Below are 22,957 nucleotides of genomic sequence, written 5' to 3' on the forward strand. Positions count from 1 at the left end.
AAAGGAGAGCTCAAACACAGTAACTTTAAATATATATATATATTGAAAAGACAGAGAAATACTGCACAAATGAAGGAACAAACTAGAAGCACAGAAGTCCAAATAAATGAAGAGGAAATAGGCAAACTACCTGAAAAAGAATTCAGAATAATGAGAGTAAACATGACCAAAAACCCTGAAAACAGAATGGAGAAAACACAAGAATCAATTAACAAAGACCTAGAAGAACTGAGGAATAAACATACAGAGAGACTAACAACACAATTACTGAAATTAAAAATACTCTAGAAGGAATCTAAAGCAGAATATCTGAAGAAGAACAAATCATTGGGTTGGAAGATAAAATGGTGGAAATAATTTCTGAACAGTAGAATAAAGTAAAAAGAGTGAAAATAACTGAGGATAGTCTCAGAGATCTCTGGGACAATATCAAATGCAACAACATTCAAATTACAGTGGTCACAGAAGAAGAAGAGAAAAAGAAGGTATGAGAAATTTTTTGAAGAAATTATAGTTGAAAATTTCCCCAACATGGAAAAGAAAATAGTCAATCAGGTCCAAGAGGCACAAAGAGTCCTATACAGGATAAACCCAAGGAGAAACACACCAAGACACATACTAATCAAACTAACAAAGACTAAACACAAATAAAGAATATTAAAAGCTACAAGGGAGAAGCAACAAGTAACATACAAGGGAAACCCCATGCACTTAACAGCTGATCTTTCAGCAGAAACCCTGCAGGCCAAAAGGAAATGGCAGGATATAATTAAAGTACTGAAAGGGAAAAATCTGCAACCAAGATTACTCTACCTGTCAAGTATCTCATTCAAAATTGAGGGAAAAATCCAAAGCTTTTCAGACAAGCAAAAGTTAAGAGAATCCAATACCACCAAACCAGCTTTACAACAAATCTTAAAGTGACTTATATAGTCAAGAAATACAAGAGAAGAAAAAGATCTACACAATCAAAACCTCAAACAATTAAGAAAAATGGCAATAGAAACATATATATCAATAATTACTTTAAATGTAAATGGATTAAATGCTCCAACCAAAAGACACAGACTGGCTGAACAGGTACAAAAACAAGACCCATATATATGCTGTGTACAAGAAACCCACTTCAGACCTAGAGACACATATAGACTGAAAGTGAGAGGATGGAAAAATATATTCCATGCAAATGGAAAGCAAAAGAAAGCTGGAGTAGCAATCCTCATATCAGACAAAACAGACCTTAAAATAAGATTACAAGAAATAAGGAAGGACACTACATAATGATCAAAGGATCAATCCAAGAGGAAGACATAACAATAGTAAATATCTATGCACCCAACATAGGAGCAGCTCAATACATAAGACAAACACTAACAGACATAAAGGGAGAAATTGACAGTACACAATAGTACTAGGAGACTTTAACACCCCACTCACACAATGGACAGATCATCAAAACAAAATTGATAAGGAAACACAAGTCTTAAATGATACATTAGATGAGATGGATCTCATTGATATCTTCAGGACATTCCATCCAAATGCAGAAGAATCCACCTTTTTCTCAAGTGCACATGGAACATTCTCCAGGACAGACCACATCTTGGGTCACAAATCAAACCTCAGTAAATTTAAGAAAATTGAAATCATATCAGCCATCTTTTCCTACCACAACGCTATGAGACTAGGTATCAATTACAAAAAAAAAAAAAAACTAAAAAACATGAATACATGGAAATTAAACAATACGTTTCTAAATAACCAACAGGTTACTGAAGAAATCAAAAAGGAAATTAAAAAATTTCTAGAAACAAATGACAATGAAAATATGACAACTCAAAAACTATGGGATGCGGCAAAAGCAGTTCTAAGAGGGAAGTTTATAGCAATACAATCCTACCTCAAGAAACAAGAAAAACATCGAATATACAACCTAACTTTACACCTAAAACAACTGGAAAAAGAACAACAACAACAAAAAAAAAACAAAATTAGTAGAAGGAAAGAAATCATAAAGATCTAAGCAGAAATAAATGAAAAAGAAATGAAATAAACAATAGTAAAAATTAATAAAACTAAAAGCTGGTTCTTTGAGAAGATAAAATTGACAAACCTTTAGCCAGACTCATCAAGGGAAAGAGAGAAGAATCAAATCAACAAAATTAGAAATGAAAAAGGAGAGGTTACAACAGACAATGCAGAAATACAAAGGATTATAAGAGACTATTATGAAGAACTATACGGCAATAAAATGGATAACCTGGAAGAAATGAACAGATTCTTAGAAAAGTTCAACCTTCTAAGACTGAACCAGGAAGAAACAAAAATTATGAACAACCCAATTACAAGCACTGAAATTTAAGCTGGGATCAAAAATCTCCCAAAAAACAAAAGCCCAGGACCAGATGGCTTCACAGAATTCTATCAAACATTTAGAGAAGAGCTAATGCCTATCCTTCTAAAACTCTTTCAAAAAATCGCAGAGGAAGGAACACTTCCAAACTCATTTCTACGAGGGCACCATCACCCTGATACCAAAACCAAAGACAACACAGAAAAAGAAAACTACAGGCCAGTATCACTGATGAACACACATGCAAAAATCCTCAACAAAATTTTAGCAAACAGAATTCAGCAACACATCAAAAAGTTCATACACCATGATCAAGTTGGGTTTATTCCAGGGATGCAAGGATTCTTTCATATATGTAAATCAATCAATGTGATACACCATATTAACAAAGTGAAAGATAAAAACCATATGATTATCTCAATAGATGCAGAAAAAGCCTTTGACAAAATTCAGCACCCATTTATGATTAAAACTCTTCAATAAATGGGCATAGAAGGAACCTATCTCAACATAGTAAAAGTCATACACGATAAGCTTACAGCAAACATTATTCTCAGTGGTGAAAAACTGAAAGTATTCTGCCTAAGATCAGGAACAAGATAATGGTGTCCACTTTCACCACTATTATTCAACATAGTTCTGGAAGTCCTAGCAACAGCAATCAGAGAAGAAAAAGAAACAAAAGGAATCCAGATGGGAAAAGAAGAATTAAAGCTCTCACTTCTGCAGATGACATGATATGGTACATAGAAAACCCTAAAGATAGTGTCAGAAAATTACTAGAGCTAATCAGTGAATTCAGCAAAGTTTCAGGATACAAAATCAACACACAGAAATCACTTGCATTTCTATATACTAACAATGAAGAATCAGAAAGAGAAATTAAGGAATCAATCCCATTCACCATTGCAAAAAAAAAAAGAATTACGTATCTAGGAATAAACTTACCTAAGGAGACAAAAGAACTGTACACAGAAAATTAGACACTGATGAAAGAAATCAAAATGACATAAACAGATGGAGAGATATTCCATGTTCCTGGGTACAAAGAATCAATATTGTGAAAATAACTACACTACCAAATGCAATCTATAGATTCAATGTGATCCCTACCAAATTACCAATGGCATTTTTCACAGAACTAGAAAAAAAATTTTTCACAATTTATATGGAAACACAAAAGGCCCCAAAGAGCCAAAGCAGTTTTGAGAAAGAAGAATGGAGCTGGAGGAATCAACCTTCCTGAGCTCAGATACTACAAAGCAACAATCATCAAGACAGTATGGTACTGGCACAAAATCAGAATATAGATGAATGGAACAAGATAGAAAGCCCAGAAATAAACCCATGCACCTATGGGTGCCTTATTTTTGACAAAAGAGGCAAGAATATACAATGGGGAAAAGACAGCCTCTTGGGAAAACTGGACAGCTGCATGTAAAACAATGTAATTATAACACCTCCTAACACCACACACAAAGATCAACTCAAAATGGATTAAAGACCTAAATGTAAGACCAGAAACTATAAAACTCTTAGAGAAAAACACAGGCAGAACACTCGATGACATAAATCAAAGCAAGATCCTCTATGACCCACCTCCTAGAGTAATGCAAATAAAAACAAAAGTAACCAAGTGGGACCTGATTAAACTTAAAAGCTTTTGCACAGCAAAGGAAACTATAAGCAAGGTGAGACAGCCTTCAGAATGGGAGAAAATAACAGCAAATGAAACAACTGACAAAGGATTAATTTCCAAAATACACAAACAGCTCATACAACTCAATACGAGGAAAACTAACAACCCAATCAAAAAGTGGGAAAAGACCTAAACAGACATTTCTCCAAAGACATACAGATGGCTAACAAACACATGAAAAGATGCTCAACATCACTCATTATTAAGAGAAAAGCAAATCAAAAGTACAATGAGCTATGACCTCACACTGGTCAGAATGGCCATCATCAAAAAGTCTACAAACAATGAATGCTGGAGAGCGTGTGAAGAAGAGGGAACGCTCTTGCACTGCTGGTGAGAATGTAAATTGATACAGCCACTATGGAAGACAGTATGGGGATTCCTTAAAAAACTAGGAATAAAACCACCATATGACCCAGCAATCCCACTTCTAGGCATATACCCTGAGGAAACCAAAACTGAAAAAGATACATGTCCCATTTTTCATTGCAGCACTATCTACAATAGCTAGAACATGGAAGCAACCTAGACGTCCATTGACAGATGAATGGATAAAGGTTTGGTACATATACAGCATGCAATTATTATTTAGCCATAAAAAGGTACGCATTTGAGTCAGTTCTAATGAGGTGGATGAACCTAGAACCTATTATACAGAATGAAGTTAATCAGAAAGAGAAGAATAAATATTGTATATTAATGCATATATACAGAATCTAGAAAGATGGTACTGAAGAATTTATTTGCAGGGCAGCAATGGAAAAACAGACATAGAGAACAGACTTATGGACAGACACAGGGACAGGGGAAGAGAGGGTGAGATGTATGGAAAGAGTAACATGGAAACTTACATCACCATATGTAAAATAGATAGCCAACCAGAATTTGCTGTATGACTCAGGAAACTCAAACAGGGGCTCTGTATCAACCTAGAGGGGTGGGATGGGGAGGGAGATGGGAGGTTGAAGAAGGAGGGGATATATGTATACCTAAGACTGATTCATGTTGAGGTTTGACAGAAAACAACAAAACTCTGTAGAGCAATTATCCTTCAATTAAAATATAAATAAACTATTAAAAATGAAAAAAAAAGATAAACCACAAATTAGAAGAGAATACTTAAATATTTTCAAGGCATATATGTGATAAAATTTATATTCAGGCTATGTAAAAAATTTCCCCAAATTCAAAAATAAGAAAACAACCAAATTTTAAAATGGCAACAGATCTGAACAGAGACTTCACCAAAGATGCACAGATGACAAAAAAGCACATGGAAAAGACATTCAACATCATTAGCCATTAGGGAAAAGAATATTATTAAAACCACAATGAGATACCACAACACACCTATTCAGTTCAGTCAGTTCAGTTCAGTCGCTCAGTCATGTCCAACTCTTTGCGCACGCCAGGCCTCCCTGTCCATCACCAACTCCCAGAGTTCACACAAACTCAAGTCCATCGAGTCGGTGATGCCATCCAGCCATCTCATCCTCTGTCGTTCCCTTCTCCTCCTGCCCCCAATCCCTTCCAGCATCAGAGTCTTTTCCAATGAGTCAACTCTTCACATGAGGTGGCCAAAGTACTGGAGTTTCAGCTTTAGCATCACTCCTTCCAAAGAACACCAAGGACTGATCTTCTTGCAGTCCAAGGGACTCTTGAGAGTCTTCTCCAACACCACAGTTCAAAGGCATCAATTCTTCAGTGCTCAGCTTTCTTCACAGTCCAACTCTCACATCCATACTTGACCACTGGAAAAACCATAGCCTTGACTAGACGGACCTTTGTTGGCAAAGTAATGTCTCTGCTTTTGAATATGCTATCTAGGTTGGTCATAACTTTCCTTCCAAGGAGTAAGCGTCTTTTCATTTCATGACTGCAATCACCACTTGCAGTGATTTTGGAGCCCCAAAAATAAAGTCTGACACTGTTTCCACTGTTTCCACAGCTATTTCCCATGAAGTGATGGGACCAGAAGTTGTGTTTTGTTTTGTTTTTTAACACACCTATTAGAACAGTTGAAATTAAAAAGACTGACCACACCAAGTGTTAGCAAGAAGGTGGAGGTGGAACTCTCATAGACTGTGGCATGCAATGTAAGATGGTAAAAATTAGTTTGGAATAGTTTGGAAGTTTCCTGAAAAGATAAACATACACTTACCACATGATCCAGTTATTTCACACCTAAGTATTTACTTCCAAAAGAAAGCATATGTCCATACAAAGACACATACAAGAATATTTACAGCATTCTGTGTATTTTAATAGCCAAAAATTGTAAACAATGAAAATATCCACTAACAGGTGAACAGATAAACAAATGATGGTGGAATTCTACAACAGAACAGTTCTCAAAAATAAAATGGAAATCAACTACTGATAAATGTTGCAATATGGATGAACTCAAAATCAAAATGAAAGAAGCGAGATTACACACAAAAAAGAACATGCTCTATGATTCTATTTAAATTCTGGAAAATGTGAACTAATCTATAGTGGCAGGAAGTAGATTAGTGGTTGTCTAGGAGTAAAGTGGGCAAGAAGCAAGGATTACAACAAAATAGGATGACACTTTCAGGAATGATTGGTTGCTCACCATCTTGATTGATGTGATGCTTTCCTGTGCTCACGTGCTCTGTCGTCTCCGACTCTTTGCAGCCCTGTGGACTGTAGCCCACCAGGTTCCTCTACCTGTCGTATTTCCCAGGCAAGAATACTGGAGTGGGTTGCCATTTCCTACTCCAGAAGCTTTCCTGGGTACGTATATGTCAAAACTGCTCAGACTGTCCACTTTAAATATGTGTAGTTTATTTCAGTCATATTTCAATAAAGTATTTAAATATGCTGATATAGTAAAATGTAGTGAGAGGACTAAGAAGAGTAAGTTTTTTTTCCTTCTCAAAGGAAGGACTGTGTGGAGCGTTGAAATCCAGGACCTTAGATCAGTCAGTATTATTGGACGTGCTTGTCTGCAAGCTGTTACTGGTGGTGGTGGTGCTTTAGTCACTAAGTTGCATCTGACTTTTGTGACCCCATGGACTGTAGCCCACCAGGCTTCTCTGTCCGTGGGATTCTCCAGGCAAGAATACTGGAGTGGATTGCCATTTCCTTCTCCACTGTAACTGGTACATAGCATCATAAGGAATTTGCTGCTGCTGCTAAGTCGCTTCAGTCATGTCCGACTCTGTGCGACCCCAGAGACAATAGCCCACCAGGCTCCCCCGTCCCTGGGATTCTCCAGACAAGAACACTGGAGTGGATTGCCATTTCCTTCTCCACTGTTACTGGTACACAGCATCATAAGGAATTTGCACAAGAAGGTAAATCAACTACTACCTCCCTAAGCACACTGGTTAGTTCAGCTGATTTTTTTTTTTTTTTATGGCCAAAATTTCTCAATGAAAAAGCAGTATACTGAAGAACATTCTGGCACAAACTCCACATCTAATCACCAAGCTGTAACAAACAGTTCACAGAGTGGCATTATCTAGACCACACTCACATTTATTAATCTCCCTAAATCTATATATTCATCTGTATGAGAATAATAGGGATTGCTCTGGACACCTCAAGTAACAGTCTGATGCTCTAATGAGTTATAAAGCTTGCAAAACAGCAGGTGCCAATGATGCATCATACTGCATTATGTAGGAATTAATTTGAAAATACAGCAAAACATAAAGATAATATATTTTTATGTGCTCAGAATGCTTGTTTCTAAAGGTCACTGAAATGAAAAATGGTTTGCTTTCCAATGAAGTTGTTAACATCCAGAACTTCATTAAGTTTACACCCAAATAAGAATTCACAATAAACAGGAACCTATATAGTCTTAGCAGATATTGGAGTAATAAAGTATACACCATACAGTGACACATATTCTTTTTATCAGAGCATAGTCTCCTGAACAGACACAGAAATGCAGAAGTAAGTAACAGTGTTGTTTTCACTTTTATCTATGCTCAAATATAATATTTTAGTTCCTAGAATTCAAAATTCAAAATTGTTCACCCAGATTCAGTTTTTTTTTTTCCTTCCAGTTCAAGTCTGGAGAGCTTCTCTATAAAATTTTACATTTTATAACTTATCCTTTGAAATATGAGAAAAGCATGGAATCTCCTGAGTTAGATGCAGCTTATACATTCTTTAAAAATTATTTTTAAAAAAATATCACAAGTGAACCACCAAATATATCCATAATAAACATCCTTGCTATTCACATAGTTCTTTAAGCAATATTCAAGTATATTTGTGCTTGTATGTTTACATTACTTTAGAGTCTATTTTTAGCTTACCATAAAACTCTATCTATAAAGCCTTTTCAAATATTTAACAAGTGAAGCAAAACAGTCATTATGAAAATATAAACTGTGTTTACACCCTTTTCATCTTTCATGTTTTTATGCATTTCCTGTCAACCATATAACTTCCTTTTCTTTAGGGATGCTGATAAATTGTTGTCTTTGTAATCTCAACACTGCTGCTTTCTCAGCTGGCCATTCAGATTTTCTGAACACATGGTATTCTCTCTGTGCATCAGTTGTACCAGTGGAATCTGATAATGTTGGTATTCATCATTTCCAGTTATTTTAACTGCAGGACCACCTTCAAACACAAAATGGAGGAAGGGCAGCAATCAGATTATACCAGAATGATGCCAGTAGATGCTGAATGAGATGCTTTGAAATCTCTGAAGAAGGGCCTGGAGAATTGACAAGAATAACACAAAAAACACAGGCATGCAAGGATCCACGGTTCAGACTCATTCAACATTTACACCAGAACCTGCCACACACCCCTTCAGACATGCAGCCCCATCAAAAGGCAGGCCAGGCTACCAGTTTATTACTGGGCACGTGGACAAGTCATCAAGGCACTGTGATGCCCAAGTGACTGCAGAAGATGAAGTATACCGGGGTTTCAAAAAGATGGAGACAAGATGGGTCAGTGTCAAGAGAGGTGGAAAGAATAACTGACTTTAGTCCTTGAGACACAATCACTAGAGATGATGCTCAGCAAGAGGGAAAGGAACATACATAATGCAGATAAGTATTTTTTATGTCTTCACAGCAGCGGTTTCTACTGTTTAAATATCATTGTTCTCATTAGTTAAACATCAGAACTGTTACTGTTATTTAGCCATTCCTTTGTAAACGCAAAGCTTTTGGTCCTTCATTAGTTTGTCTCAAACTGATATTTTCGTAACTATAAATGATATTCTGTCTCCTGAGCTTAAATTATCTACCATTTGTCCAGTTAAATAAAACAATCTTTTCTTCAAAATCATAACTATTTTTAATCATTAAATCTCTTTAGAACTAGCTAATTTCACAGCCCCAAAATAAAAAAAAAAAAATTTTATCATTAATGGGGACTAGAGCAAAACAAATTTAGCTTTTATTCCTTAAAATATAACTACTGGACAAATTATGTTCTATTAAGGCAAATCAGTAATAAATGTAATATCTAAAATGAGAATGCAGAACATATCAACAAAACATCTTTTGTGCTTGACATAAAGTATCAGGAACAAAACAAACTTTAAATGGAAATGATTAGCTTTTCTTATATAGCTCCAGTGGTATCAATCAAAACTTAAACATTTTGAAGCACACAACAAAATTAAAACACATACCTTATTAGCTGCTTCCAAGGAATTGATTAGCTTCTGCAGCTCTTCTTTACTCATTTCAACAGAATATGGCTTGACTTCACCATTTTCTTTTACATCCAGATAAAGGTTTAAAAGTGGCATTTGTAATGAAGCAATCTTGTCACTAGAAAGTGCAAGCTGTTTAAAATGAGAAAAACAGTAATTAATAAGTAGTTTTAAAAAGGAATATACTAAAAATGCATCAGAGCTTACGAACACCACATTAAAGAAAAAAAGAGTACTCTTGTTTGCTATGAAGTACAGGGAAATATGAAAGGAATAAAGGAAATTAAACTCATGCCAAAGCAGCACATATCTGAACAGAAAAAGAAAGGAGAGTGAAGAACATAGTTTAGGGACAACTAATTGGGATTTGTAGTAGGAGTAGATAGCTAGAGCAGTGCTATGGCTCAGAAGTACCAAAATGGGTCCAAGAAACAGAGAATTCTTAAAGAAGTGTAATGACACCAAGAGGACAAAAGTCCACATACAAAGATAAAACTAAAAACATAGTGCAGCTCAGAAATTAAGATGTGTAAATAATGAGCAGTTAACTCTCCATTAAACTAATGACAAATGTTATCAAGATACCACCTTCGATTAGAGTCAGTCAACAAAAATATGACACTTTTCCCTCTTACACTCTGTCTAAAATCAGTAGCTGAGAGGAAATGGAAGAACCAAATGTTTATGATACTGAAGCTTTTTGAAGCAAGCATCATAGTTTCACTGGCAGATGGCAAAGAGAAACTCAATTTTCCTGGAATTTGAGCCAGGAACCCATAATAACTGAATTTTGGAGTGCCAGCACTTGTAAACATTGACTGGGGCAATGGTAAAGGACTCCTTCTGTGTGGTACATACACTGCTGCCGCTGCTGCTAAGCTGCTTCAGTCGTGTCCGACTCTGTGTGACCCCATAGACGGCAGCCCAGCAGGCTCCCCGATCCCTGGGATTCTCCAGGCAAGAACACTGGAGTGGGTTACCATTTCCTTCTCCAATGCATGAAAGTGAAAAGTGAAAGTGAAGCCGCTCAGTCGTGTCCGACTCTTAGCGACCCCATGGACTCCATGCAGCCCACCAGGCTCTTCCGTCCATGGGATTTTCCAGGCAAGCGTACTGGAGTGGGGTGCCATTGCCTTCTCCGGGTACATACAATAGAGGACCAAATAAACCTTCACACAACTCCTCCATTTTCTCTCTCCAAAATACAGGACTCACCATATCTGAGATTTGAAAGTATCAGCTTCAGGTTGCCCACCTCATTGTTAATTATCTTCAGTATTTCCAATAAGTGGTTTCTTAGCCTATGCTTGAGTACCAGCAATGAGGATGAGTGTGCTAACTCAAAAAGAGATTAGAATGATTTTCAGACACTCATGGAATGAGTGAGTGAAGTCGCTCCGTCATGTCTGACTCTTTTCGACCCAGTGGACTGTACCCCACCAGGCTCCTCCGTCCATGGGGATTCTCCAGGCAAGAATACTGGAGTGGGTTGCCATTTCCTTCTCCAGGGGATCTTCCCGACCCAGGGACTGAACCCAGGTCTCCTGCATTGCAGGCATACACTTTAACCTCTGAGCCACCAGGGAAGCCCCAGGGGGTTAGATTATTATTTCTTAGGTTGAAATTATTGCGTTGCATATACTTTAGCCTTGTCCTATCCCCCAAAGCCACAAAGCACATATCTATTCCTTCATCCACATGTCTTAAAACTTCATTTAATTAAATTTATTATAACTCTAATGTTGTTATACATGTTTTAGAAGTCCACAGTGCAAGTTAACACAAAAGATGTAATTTTAATTATCTTTGATACATTTTTAAGAAAATGTATCTCAAAAACACATTTTAGATATCAGTTCAGTTCAGTCGCTCAGTAGTGTCCGACTCTTTGCAACCCCATGAATTGCAGCAAGCCAGGCCTCCCTGTCCATCACCAACTCCCAGAGTTCATTCAAACTCATGTCCATCGAGTCGGTGATGCCATCCAGCCATCTCATCCTCTGTTGTCCCCTTCTCCTCCTGCCCCCAATCCCTCCCAGCATCAGAGTCTTTTCCAACGAGTCAACTCTTCACATGAGGTGGCCAAAGTACTGGAGTTTCACCTTCAGCATCATTACACCATCATTCCTTCCATTCTGAAGAAATCCCAGGGCTGATCTTCAGAATGGACTGGTTGGATCTCCTTGCAGTCCAAGGGACTCTCAAGAGTCTCCTCCAACACCACAGTTCAAACGCATCAATTCTTCCGCGCTCAGCCTTATTCACAGTCCAACTCTCACATCCGTACGTGACCACAGGAAAAACCACAGCCTTGACGAGACGGACCTTTGTTGGCAAAGTAATGTCTCTGCTTTTGAATATGCTATCTGCTGCTGCTGCTGCTAAGTCGCTTCAGTCGTGTCCGACTCTGTGTGACCCCATAGACGGCAGCCCACCAGGCTCCCCCATCCCTGGGATTCTCCAGGCAAGAACACTGGAGTGGGCTGCCATTTCCTTCTCCAATGCATGAAAGTGAAAAGTGAAAGTGAAGTCGCTCAGTCGTGTCCGACTCTTAGCGACCCCATGGACTGTGGCCCACCAGGGTCCTCCGTCCATGGGATTTTCCAGGCAAGAGTACTGGAGTGGGGTGCCATTGCCTTCTCCTTTGGTCATAACTTTCCTTCCAAGGAGTAAGTGTCTTTTTAATTTCATGGCTGCAATCACCATCTGCAGTGATTTTTGGAAACCAAAAAAATAAAGTCTGCCACTGTTTCCACCGTTTCCTCATCTATTTCCCATGAAGTGATGGGACCAGATGCCATGATCTTAGTTTTCTCAATGTTGAGCTTTAAGCCAACTTTTTCACTCTCCACTTTCACTTTCATCAAGAGGTTTTTTAGTTCCTCTTCACTTTCTGCCATAAGGGTGGTGTCATCTGCACATCTGAGGTTATTGATATTTCTCCTGGCAATCTTGATTCCAGCTTGTGCTTCTTCCAGTCCACCATTTCTCATGATGTACTCTGCATGTAAGTTAAATAAGCAGGGTGACAACACACAGCCTTGACGTACTCCTTTTCCTATTTGGAACCAGTCTGTTGTTCCATGTCCAGGTCTAACTGTTGCTTCCAGCCCTGCATATAGGTTTCTCAAGAGGCAGGTCAGGTGGTCTGGTATTCCCATCTCTTGAAAAATTTTACACAGTTTATTGTGATCCACACAGTCAAAGGCTTTGGCATAGTCAATAAAGCAGAAATAGATGTTTTTCTGGAACTCTCTTCCTTTTCCCATGATCCATATTAGATATATAATACTACAAAAAAATAACGTATTCAAAAAGTGAAACAGAAAGTATTCTCCTCCTGAAAACACTCCTGTCTGACTCTTTGCGACTCCATGGTCTGTAGCCCACCAGGCTCCTCTGCTCATGGGATTCTCCAGCAAGAATACTAGACTGGGTTGCCATTTCCTTCTCCAAATAAAAAATATAAATACTCACAAATAAATATATTCTCACCTTTATCTGCCAATCGAAATCCTGTAGTCGTGCAGAGGAAATATCAACTATTTCTTCCAACAGAGTCTTCTTGATTTCATCTTTCCTACTTTTTAAGCATTTCATGATAGCTTCTTGATGAGATGAATTCAACTGATTCAACTGTTGAGATATCTATGCAAATAAAAATAAATGGTTAGAAAATAAGTGAAAAGGCCTTTCTGTTTAAAATATAAACAACAGTTACATTGTCATTTCATATAATCTTTAAAATGGTAGTAAATGGGGAAAAAGTACTACTATGACTATAAAAAGAATAAGATGAGGATGCATAACCAGGAAACAAGAAGTTTTAACAAGGTTTTGTAAAACTGAAAGGAAAAGGGCTGACTGATGAACCAACATGGGAGTGAATACATTGGAAACCACTAAAGCTGATTTACCGATATTAACATATTAGACAAAATAGACTTTAAGGCAAGAAGACTTACAAGAAATAGAACAAGATAGTACTGGGGTTGTTCAACAGAAATACACAACAATCATAAATTTGTGTGCACCTAGTAACGTGGCCTCAAAATATATAAAGCAGCAAAACTTGGCAGAAAAAGCAAAACGGGTAAATCAAGTTTCACAGAGACGCTGACCCACCTCTCAGTAATGGATGGGAAGAGAAAGCACTGTAAAGACACAGCACTGAGAAACACTTCTACTTAACCTAACTGCACACAGAGCACTACACCCTACAACCGAAAAATACATATCATCTTCTCATGTATATGGAACATTACCTGAAAGTGAACCATATGCTGAGCCATGTCACAAACCACAACAGATTTCAAAGAACTGGAATCATAGTAATTATATTTTTGAGTCATTGTGTAATTAAATAAGAACTGAACAAAACTTATTCAAATATTTTACAATTAAGCAGCATGGTAACACAGTACTAAGTGATGCAAGAAGTAAATCTTGCATAAACTCTTTCATAGGAAAAAGAAAAGAAAGTAAACAACAACAACTTCCTAATTCATTCCACAAGATGGGAATAAAACCTGATATTTTGATAAAAACATTATAGGCAAAAAATTATGGGCCAAGATTACTCAACTATAGATGAAAAAAATCCTAATGAAATACTGGCAAATCAAAACAAAATAAAAAAGAATAATATATCATGACCAAGTTGGATTTATTTTGGTAAGGTTACTTTAACATTCAAAAATCAATGTAAGGCATCACATTAACAAAATAAAGGCACAGATATAAATTCAGGAAAAAAAGAATTTTATAAAATTCAATACCTACTAATTCTCAGCAAAGTAAGAATCGGCGGAAGCTTCTTTAATCTAATAATTGATACCAATAAAATCATACAGCTAACATATTAAATTGTGAAATAATGAACACATACATTCTCCCTTAAGACAGACAAGGCACTGGTTTTTTCCTTCTTTTCTAAAACTGTTCTGAAGACATTAGGCAGTGCAATAAGAGGGAAAAAAGAAATAAAAACTATTAAAATTGAAAAAGAAAATGATTACATACCAAAAAAATTCCCCCTCAAATTTATAAACCATTATATATAGTAGATAGGGGTTTCCATGGTGGCTCATATGATAAATAATTTGCCTGAAATACAGGAGACTTGGGTTTGATCCCTGGGTCAGGAAAATACTCTGGAGAAGGGAATGGTTACCCACTCCGGTATTTCTTGCCTAGAGAATTCCATGGACAGAGAAGCCTGGTGGGCTACAGTCCATGGTGTCGCAAAGAGTTGGACAAGACTGAGCAACTTACACTTCTATATAGTAAATAAATTTAAAAAGATTGTTGGACACAGAGTAAGTATACAAAAATCAACTTGGGTTTCCACATACTAGCAATATGCAATTGGAGAACAAAATTTAAGAACATCCAAAACATCAGTTACTTAGAAATAAATACAACAAAACATTTGTGAGACCTCTACACTGAGAACTACAAAACATGAGAGAGAAACTGAAGCTAATCTAAATAAATAAAGGTAATACCAAGTTCACAGATCAGAAGGCTCAATACTGTTGTCAATTCTCTCCAAAATAGTCTAGAGACTCAGTGCAACCCATGCTATGGACTTAATGTCACCTCAAAATTCATATTAAAACTCTGACCCTCAAGATGGGATCAGTTCCCTTGTAAGAAACATCAGAGAGTTTGCTCCCTCTCTCTCTGCACCTGCCCCCCGCCCCCCACAGCCATCAGAGGACACGGTGAGAAGGCAAAAATCTTCAGCAAGGAAAAAGCCCGCCCTCATCAGGGACCAGAATCAGCCAGTGCCTTAATTTTGTACTCCCTAAACTCTAGAACTGTGAGAAATTAATTCCTATTATTTAAGCTACCCATTTTAAGGTATTTTGTTGTGGCAGCCCAAGCTAATACTCTCCATCAAAATTTCAGCAGGTGTTTTGGTTAAAATTGACTGATTTTAAAATGTACCTGAAACTATGGAGGATATAGAAAAATCAAAGCTATCTTGAAGAAATATAAGGTTGAAGGTCTTCTACTATCAGATATCAAAATTTAATGTAATGCAGCTCTAATTCTACAGTAATTTAAGCCATTGTGATACGGGTAAATACAAGCAAACAGACTAATGGAGTAGAAAAAGAGTCCAGATACAGACCCAAACATTATGGTCACCTGCATTTCCAAGAAAGGCTGCACAGCAATTCTATGGGGGTAAGGACGGTCATTTCAACAAGTGGATATCATATGGAAAAATCTTAGCTTGATACTTACTCCATATACAAATAGTAATTCAAATATATCACTGACATAAATAAAAGCTAAAACAATCAAACTGCTACAAAAAAATATATGAAAATGTTTTCATGATTTTGGCACAAACATTCCTTAAACACAGTATTAACATCACTAACCATCAAAAGAAAATATTGACAAATTGGACTTGATTAAAATTCAGAACTTCTATTCAATAAAAGCCACTATGAAGAGACTAAAAAGACAAGCAACATAATAGAAGATATTTAAAATACATATATCCAACCAAGAACTCATATTCAGAATATCATCCAAATCAAAATGATAAATATATATAACTTCATTTTTCCCCAAGTGGGAAACCTACACAAACATGCCCAAATTACTTTTGACAAAGGTACAAAAGCAGTTTAATGGAAAGATACCCCATGACCCTGCAGTTTTACTTTAAGACTGAAAAGCTGACCAATTTGTATATAACAAGACACATACAAAATGTTTGCAGCAGCACTTTTCATAATAATGAAGAGGCAATGATCCAACTGGTCATCCGTAGGGAGACAGAAAATAAGTCTTACTAATGCCTCTCATCAAATACTACAAGGAGATGAAACACATAAACCAGATCAATACTTTTCCACATTGATAAATCTAAAACACAGTACTGCTGAAAAAATTATAAATGGATACATACATTACCACTCACAAGTTACACATTTAAACAGCTCAAATGATTATATGTATTGCTTAAAGATGCAAACATTCATACATTAGAGAACATGAAACATGCATACAAATTCACTAGTGGTTTTTTCTATTGGGAGGGTGATATTTACATGTATCTATAATGCCTTGTTTCTAAAACACACACACACACACACACCTGAAATACATAAAGTAAAATGTTAACAGTTGTTTAATTGTGGTAATAGGAACATAGGTATCAGTTATATACCTTTTAATTTTCTTCCACATGATTTAAATGTTTCACAATTTAAAATAAGACAACCAATCAGAAACAAAAGTACAAAAACCCAAAACTTCCACAGATTTTTCCACTTACAGTTACTAGGTGTTTTTTTTTGTTGTTGTTGTTTTGGTGCTCAGCTTTCTTTATAGGCCAACTCTCACATCCATACACGACTACTAAAAAAACTATAGCTTTGGCAAAACCAATACAATATTGTACAGTAATTAACCTCCAATTAAATTATTAGGTTTTTATTGCTATCACAAAGAGTCGGACACGACTGAGCGACTGAACTGATTTTATACACTTGGACCACCTGGTGGCTCGGATGGTAAAGAATCTGCCTGCAATGCCAATGCCGGAGAGACGTGCGTTTAATCCCTGGGTCAGGGAGATCCCCTGGAGAAGGGAACGGCTACCTACTCCAGTATTCTTGCCTGGAGAATTCCATGGGCAGAGAAGCCTTGAGAATTGAAGGCCATGGGGTCGCAAAGAGTCAGATATGACTGAGTGACTAACACTGTCACTTTTCATTATACACTTACTGAGGATGTATTACACGGTACCCTAAACACCAAAATAATAATAAAAAAAATCTGAACATGAATTATAAAGGTATCAAAATCTGGAGCAAAGTTACCTCTTCATCAGATAAATTTTTACCAACTACAGCTTTGAAAAAGGTGGTAATGTCTTCTAGAACATGCATCCATTCTGCTGAATCCCAAACACTGTGATAATCCTGGTAGAGAGGATAAGTTCGGCCACAAATGCCATCAATTATTTTGTGAAGAAGCTAGAGAGAAAAAACAAGAGAGTGATAAATGTAATTATAAGTAAAAGTATAAAACAGATCTATCTTCCTTGTAGCAAATAAATGTTATTGGCAGAAGTTCATGTTATCTGCAGAAAAGCTGAGGCTGAAAAGCAACTATCTTTAACATTATTTTGTTAACTAAAAGTCAGAGCTACACACACACACACACACACACACAGACTTTCCATAATTTTGTCCACCTTAAAATAATTTTACAGATACGCTGTTGTTTCTCCAATGTTCCTAAAAGGAAGATGGTGAGTGCAGCAGTTTCTCCTTGGGATTCCTTAGACTTCATATTTATACCAATAACCAAAAAACAAGGTATGAGTCTTAGAGCAAAGTCTTACAACTGTAAATCTACAAACCATCCACACTTCTTTCGGTCCACTCCAAAAAACCCCTCATTGACTTACTTCCTCTTTTTCACATCTCTCTCTCTCTACCCTAGCTTAATGCCAGCAATGGAAATCCTAACACATATATAACTGAACATGTGATTAAGTCTGTGGCTTTTGGAACAAAACTGGCTAGTCTGAATCTTATTCCCACTATTTACTAGTTTTGCCAAGTTACTTACAGATTCTTTGCTGTTTCCTCATGTGTAAAACAATGATATCATCGACCCCCATAATGTTGTTTTAAGGACTGAAGAAGGATACATGCAAATCACTTGGCACACTCCTGACATTAAACATTGCTTCCCATTGTTATCCTCCTCCTTTTTACTAGCTGTAATTATCATCATCACTATTACTACTGGTACTAACATATATCATAACATAACATCCACACCTCTAACATATATTACCTGAGTACTACTGCTACTGTATCAGCACTACTCTAGGCAAGTGATCAATACGTTTTCTTTCTCAAAGAGATATTTGTGTGTTGTAAGAAGAGTACCTGAATCCAAATAACTTGGAAATGCATTTAAACAGCAAGGAGGCTTCCAACTCTTTTCTCCTGGATCATGTTCCAGTGCATTTTAAGCAAAAACTCCTTCTCTGTAACACCATACTTTTTGGAACAGAGATGACTAATTGGTGACCCTAATTCCAAATGATGGCTAATACACTATGTGAACAGAATTTTATTTACCATAAATGAACGAAAAACATTTTCAATTTAAAATCATTCAAAATTCTCTACCTACACTTCACCTTATTCCAAACTGTCCCCAATGCTAAAGTAAAACCCAGAACTCAAATTGAAAACTAAGAGCACTACGTTTTTGGAACATAATCTTTTTAATTAATTCACAAATATGCAATGAGCACTTCATTCCAGTTAATGCACATACAAAGAAAAAATAACTATAATAGCTAGCATTTATAGAGCCCTAATTATATACCAAACACTGTGCTGACCTTCACTACAACCCTGTGAAGTCTTGCTATTATGCCCATTTTAAAAATGAGGAAACTGAGGATAAATAAGATAAGGTCCTATCATATCAGAGCCTCAGGCCATTAGAGAAAACTAATATAATCAATAAGTATATGCAATTTAGGATGACAGGCGTTATAATTAAAGTTTACAGAGGGTACAAAGGAGCACAGAAGAGAAAAGTATGTCTTAAAATAATGAATAGTTAGCCAAACAGGAGCAGGGTATTTCTAGTCACAACAGCTGCACGTTGACAGGATAAAAGTGTAAAACCGCATGGCGCAGTTTGGGAGATGGCAGCATACAAAGCTGGAGAGGTGGCAGAGACCAAACCATAAAGGGGCCTTGTACACAATGCAGAAGAGCCCAGACTGTAATCTGTGTTCAACAGGGAAGCAACCTCTTCACATATTTGCATTCAGTTCAGTTCAGTCGCTCAGTCGCTTTGCGACCCCACGAATCGCTGCATGCCAGGCCTCCCTGTCCATCACCAACTCCCGGAGTTCACTCAGACTCACGTCCACCGAGTCGGTGATGCCATCCAGCCATCTCATGCTCTGTCGTCCCCTTCTCCTCCTGCCCCCAATCCCTCCCAGCATCAGAGTCTTTTCCAATGAGTCAACTCTTCGCATGAGATGGCCAAAGTACTGGAGTTTCAGCTTTAGCATCATTCCTTCCAAAGAAATCCCAGGCCTGATCTCCTTTAGAATGGACTGGTTGGATCTCCTTGCAGTCCAAGGGACTCTCAAGAGTCTTCTCCAACACCACAGTTCAAAAGCATCAATTCTTCCACGCTCAGTTTTCTTCACAGTCCAACTTTCACATCCATACATGACGACTGGAAAAACCATAGCCTTGACTAGAGGGACCTTTGTTGGCAAAGTAATGTCTCTGCTTTTGAATATGCTATCTAGGTTGGTCATAACTTTTCTTCCAAGGAGTAAGCGTCTTTTAATTTCATGGCTGCAGTCACCATCTGCAGTGATTTTGGAGTAAGCATAGTAACATATTAATAATAATACAAAGCATGAGTCAGTTCTCTGAAGTCAGAGGGCAAAGGACCACAGCTCCCAGAGCTCAAGCTGAAACTCTATTTTGCATACGTTGCCTTTTTTTTTTTTTTTTTTTTTAAACAGGGCTGGCAAATTTCTTTTGAGTCTCATACTTGGGGCACCAAGGGTTTTTTAACTTGAAAGTTCAAGGGAGAAAAAACACTTCTCAGTTAGATTTTCCTCTTACAGTAACCACTGGGTGTTCTTCTGTTCACAGTTCACAGACAAAATTTCGTTGTATGTATTTACTGTCTCCACATTTCTCTCACCCTTCAAACTAAAAATCTGCTGCTGTCAAGAACAATTATAAACTGCCAGTACCTTTGGTATTAAGGCTAAACCCAGGAGTATAGTACACAGAGGCTCCTGACTGCTCCTCACTTGTTCAGCCACAGTCTCCCTGCTCTACTTCTCACTCTTAACTTTGGCCTCTAAAACTACAGCAGGTCCTAAAGCTCCCCGGGGGCTGCCTTTCTTCTAGTCTTCATAAGTGCTGTCCCTTGGCCTGAAACACTCTCTCCCCTCAGCCCATCTGGTTCCTACTCATCCTTCAGGAACTCAACGTAGAAACCCTAGGCAGATGCTCTAGAAAATGTTCCCTTGCCCCTTATAACCAGAGTTGCTACCCCTCCTACAAACTGATTACTAGATAACTCATTAATTCAGTTATCCATTTATTCAGTTTGGTTTCCTCATTAGTTGACAAGGTCCACCAGGGTATAGGCTGTCTCATTCACCCTTTTACCTTATCCCATAGGGCATTAAGCACATAGTTCAGTGAAGAGTTGGCTGAACAAGTGAATAAGGCTGCTTTTTTCCAGATTCTCGTAAACTAGGTTCCTTCCTAGACTGGAGGGGGCAACGTATATGTCACGTCTTGAAGTACGGTCCACCTTGGACCATCCTACCTGTAAGTGTCCCAGTCTGGGGTAACACTTACCAGTTTTTTCTGCCACCCACAAAGAATTACGGCCTGCCTCTCTAGGTCGCCACGGTATTCCCAGCACCTAGCACCAGTGTTCCTGGTGCATGGGGAATGCTGAATGAATGAATGAAACATATACAAGAGGTTGTAAACCACCCCCTCCAGCTTTCAAGCTGGCGACTGCGCACTCCCCAGTCCAGGTTCACTTGGTCCCGGCCGCTCCCGGGAACGGATAAGTGGTCCCCGCTAGGGTGCGGGCGCGGCCCGGTGGGCGTCTGCGTGCAAAACCCCTGGAGGGGCCGCTGGAAGCCAAAGCTCCGAGCCTAAGCTCGTCCCAAGCCTAGGAATTCTCCACTCTCCAGAGAACACGGGGTGGGGCGAGGGAGCACCCAAAATCACACCAGGTCCTCTTCCCCTCCCCAGGAAGCCGGCGCGAGCCTCCCAAAGGCATTGGGATGAGGCCTACCCGTCACGCCAAGCCTTCCAGGAGCCTGGCCCGCGCAGCCGGCCCCTGCGCCCTCCTCACCTGCAAGCCCCGCTCTGCGGGAAGCTTCTGCAGCCGCCACAAGGGTGTCCCCTCTTCCGGCTCCATCCCTGCGAGAAGCTCGGGGCTGGGTCACATGACCAGTCTCGGCGTAAGAAGTGCTACGGCTCGTCCACGTGATCAGCCGGACGGGTGGGCTGGGCGGGTTCGGAAACGCTGGAGCCTTTGTGCGCGTGCGCAGAGGTGGAGGCTTCGCTTTCTCCGTAATAAAAGAAAATCCTTTACGCCTGCGGCAACATTGGTTAAACACACATTACAATGAAAATGCATTCTCAAATCTCTCAGAGCAATTTGGCAACTTTATTCAGAGTTATATTAAACTTTCTATGCACACTTAGAATGCAAAATAAGGGTAACTACATTTGGAAGGCAAATTGATTTGGAAAGTATCCTGATTTGGAAGGTCAATTTGCTTCCTACCGTGCGCGAGGTTCTTCATAGATTATCCTATGAAGTTACTATTTTCATCCTTATTTCCAAATAACAAGACCAGAGAAGTTACTAGGGTTGTCAGATTTAGCAAATAAAAATACCAAATTCCCAGTTAAACATGAAATTTCAGATAATATTTTCTTATAAGTGTGTCTTAAATATTGTATGGGACATACACTAGAAAAGTATTCTTTATCTAAAATTTAACCAGGCATCTTGTATTTTATCTGTCAACCCTAAAAGTCCCCCCAAAATCCGAGCTAAGAGCTCAGCCTGAAGTAAATGAAATCAGATTCTAGAGCCAGACTCAAAGTTGGACTAAACCTAAAACCCAGAGCACCTGTGATTACTCTCATTCTAGCTTTTACTTACGCTGGAGAATTCGATAATAAATAAGGTAGCCTCCGCAAGCCAGAAGTTTCCAGGAGCACAGTAAATAAGGGACAGAAACAGGAATTACAATCTAAACAATAGCAAAAGTGGTGCAAGCTGCTAAAGCATACCACTGGAAAGAATTTTAATCTGTGGATTATACAGAAGAAGAACTACTCAATGACATCCTTCAAAGGTTAGCACAAAGGCTCTTTCTCTGCTTTATGCCCACCTCTTGAATTTCACGGCTGTCTCTCTCTTTCAAAACTTAGCACTTTCTAGTTCTTAATATAGGTAGACATATATAACCTTCATTGTCCTAGCTGAAACATAATTATCTTAACACACTTTGTCTTTATGCACAGGTGCTCCCCAAGTAATAGCTGATAAGTCAGAAAGAATCTGGAAAATGGGCTCATATCCATCAATTAGTAAGTCTTCTGAGTGTGGGATCTGTTTCCTAAAAAAAAAAAAAAAAAAGACTAAATTTTATATGTTGTAACAGAAT

General features: G+C 38.1%; 1 protein-coding gene across 2 annotated transcripts; it reads right to left on the bottom strand.

The window, feature by feature from the left end:
• Positions 1–6,293: 6,293 nt before the first annotated feature.
• COMMD8 (COMM domain containing 8) lies at positions 6,294–21,763 on the bottom strand. Of its 2 annotated transcripts, none has more exons than XM_061420071.1 (5): positions 21,628–21,763; positions 17,559–17,714; positions 13,207–13,359; positions 9,688–9,843; positions 6,294–8,754 (listed from the first exon to the last, which is right to left on the bottom strand). In XM_061420071.1, the coding sequence occupies exons 1-5, from the start codon at positions 21,691–21,693 to the stop codon at positions 8,689–8,691; spliced, it is 597 nt and encodes a 198-aa protein (XP_061276055.1). In that variant the 5' UTR covers positions 21,694–21,763; the 3' UTR covers positions 6,294–8,688. The 2 variants fall into 2 exon arrangements, with proteins under 2 accessions (XP_061276055.1, XP_061276056.1); XM_061420072.1 differs by having other exon boundaries at positions 6,294–8,657; positions 21,628–21,756.
• Between the last annotated feature and the right edge of the window lie 1,194 nt (positions 21,764–22,957).

This window comes from Bos javanicus, chromosome 6, assembly GCF_032452875.1.
Source record: "Bos javanicus breed banteng chromosome 6, ARS-OSU_banteng_1.0, whole genome shotgun sequence".
Classification (NCBI taxonomy): Eukaryota; Metazoa; Chordata; class Mammalia; order Artiodactyla; family Bovidae; genus Bos; species Bos javanicus.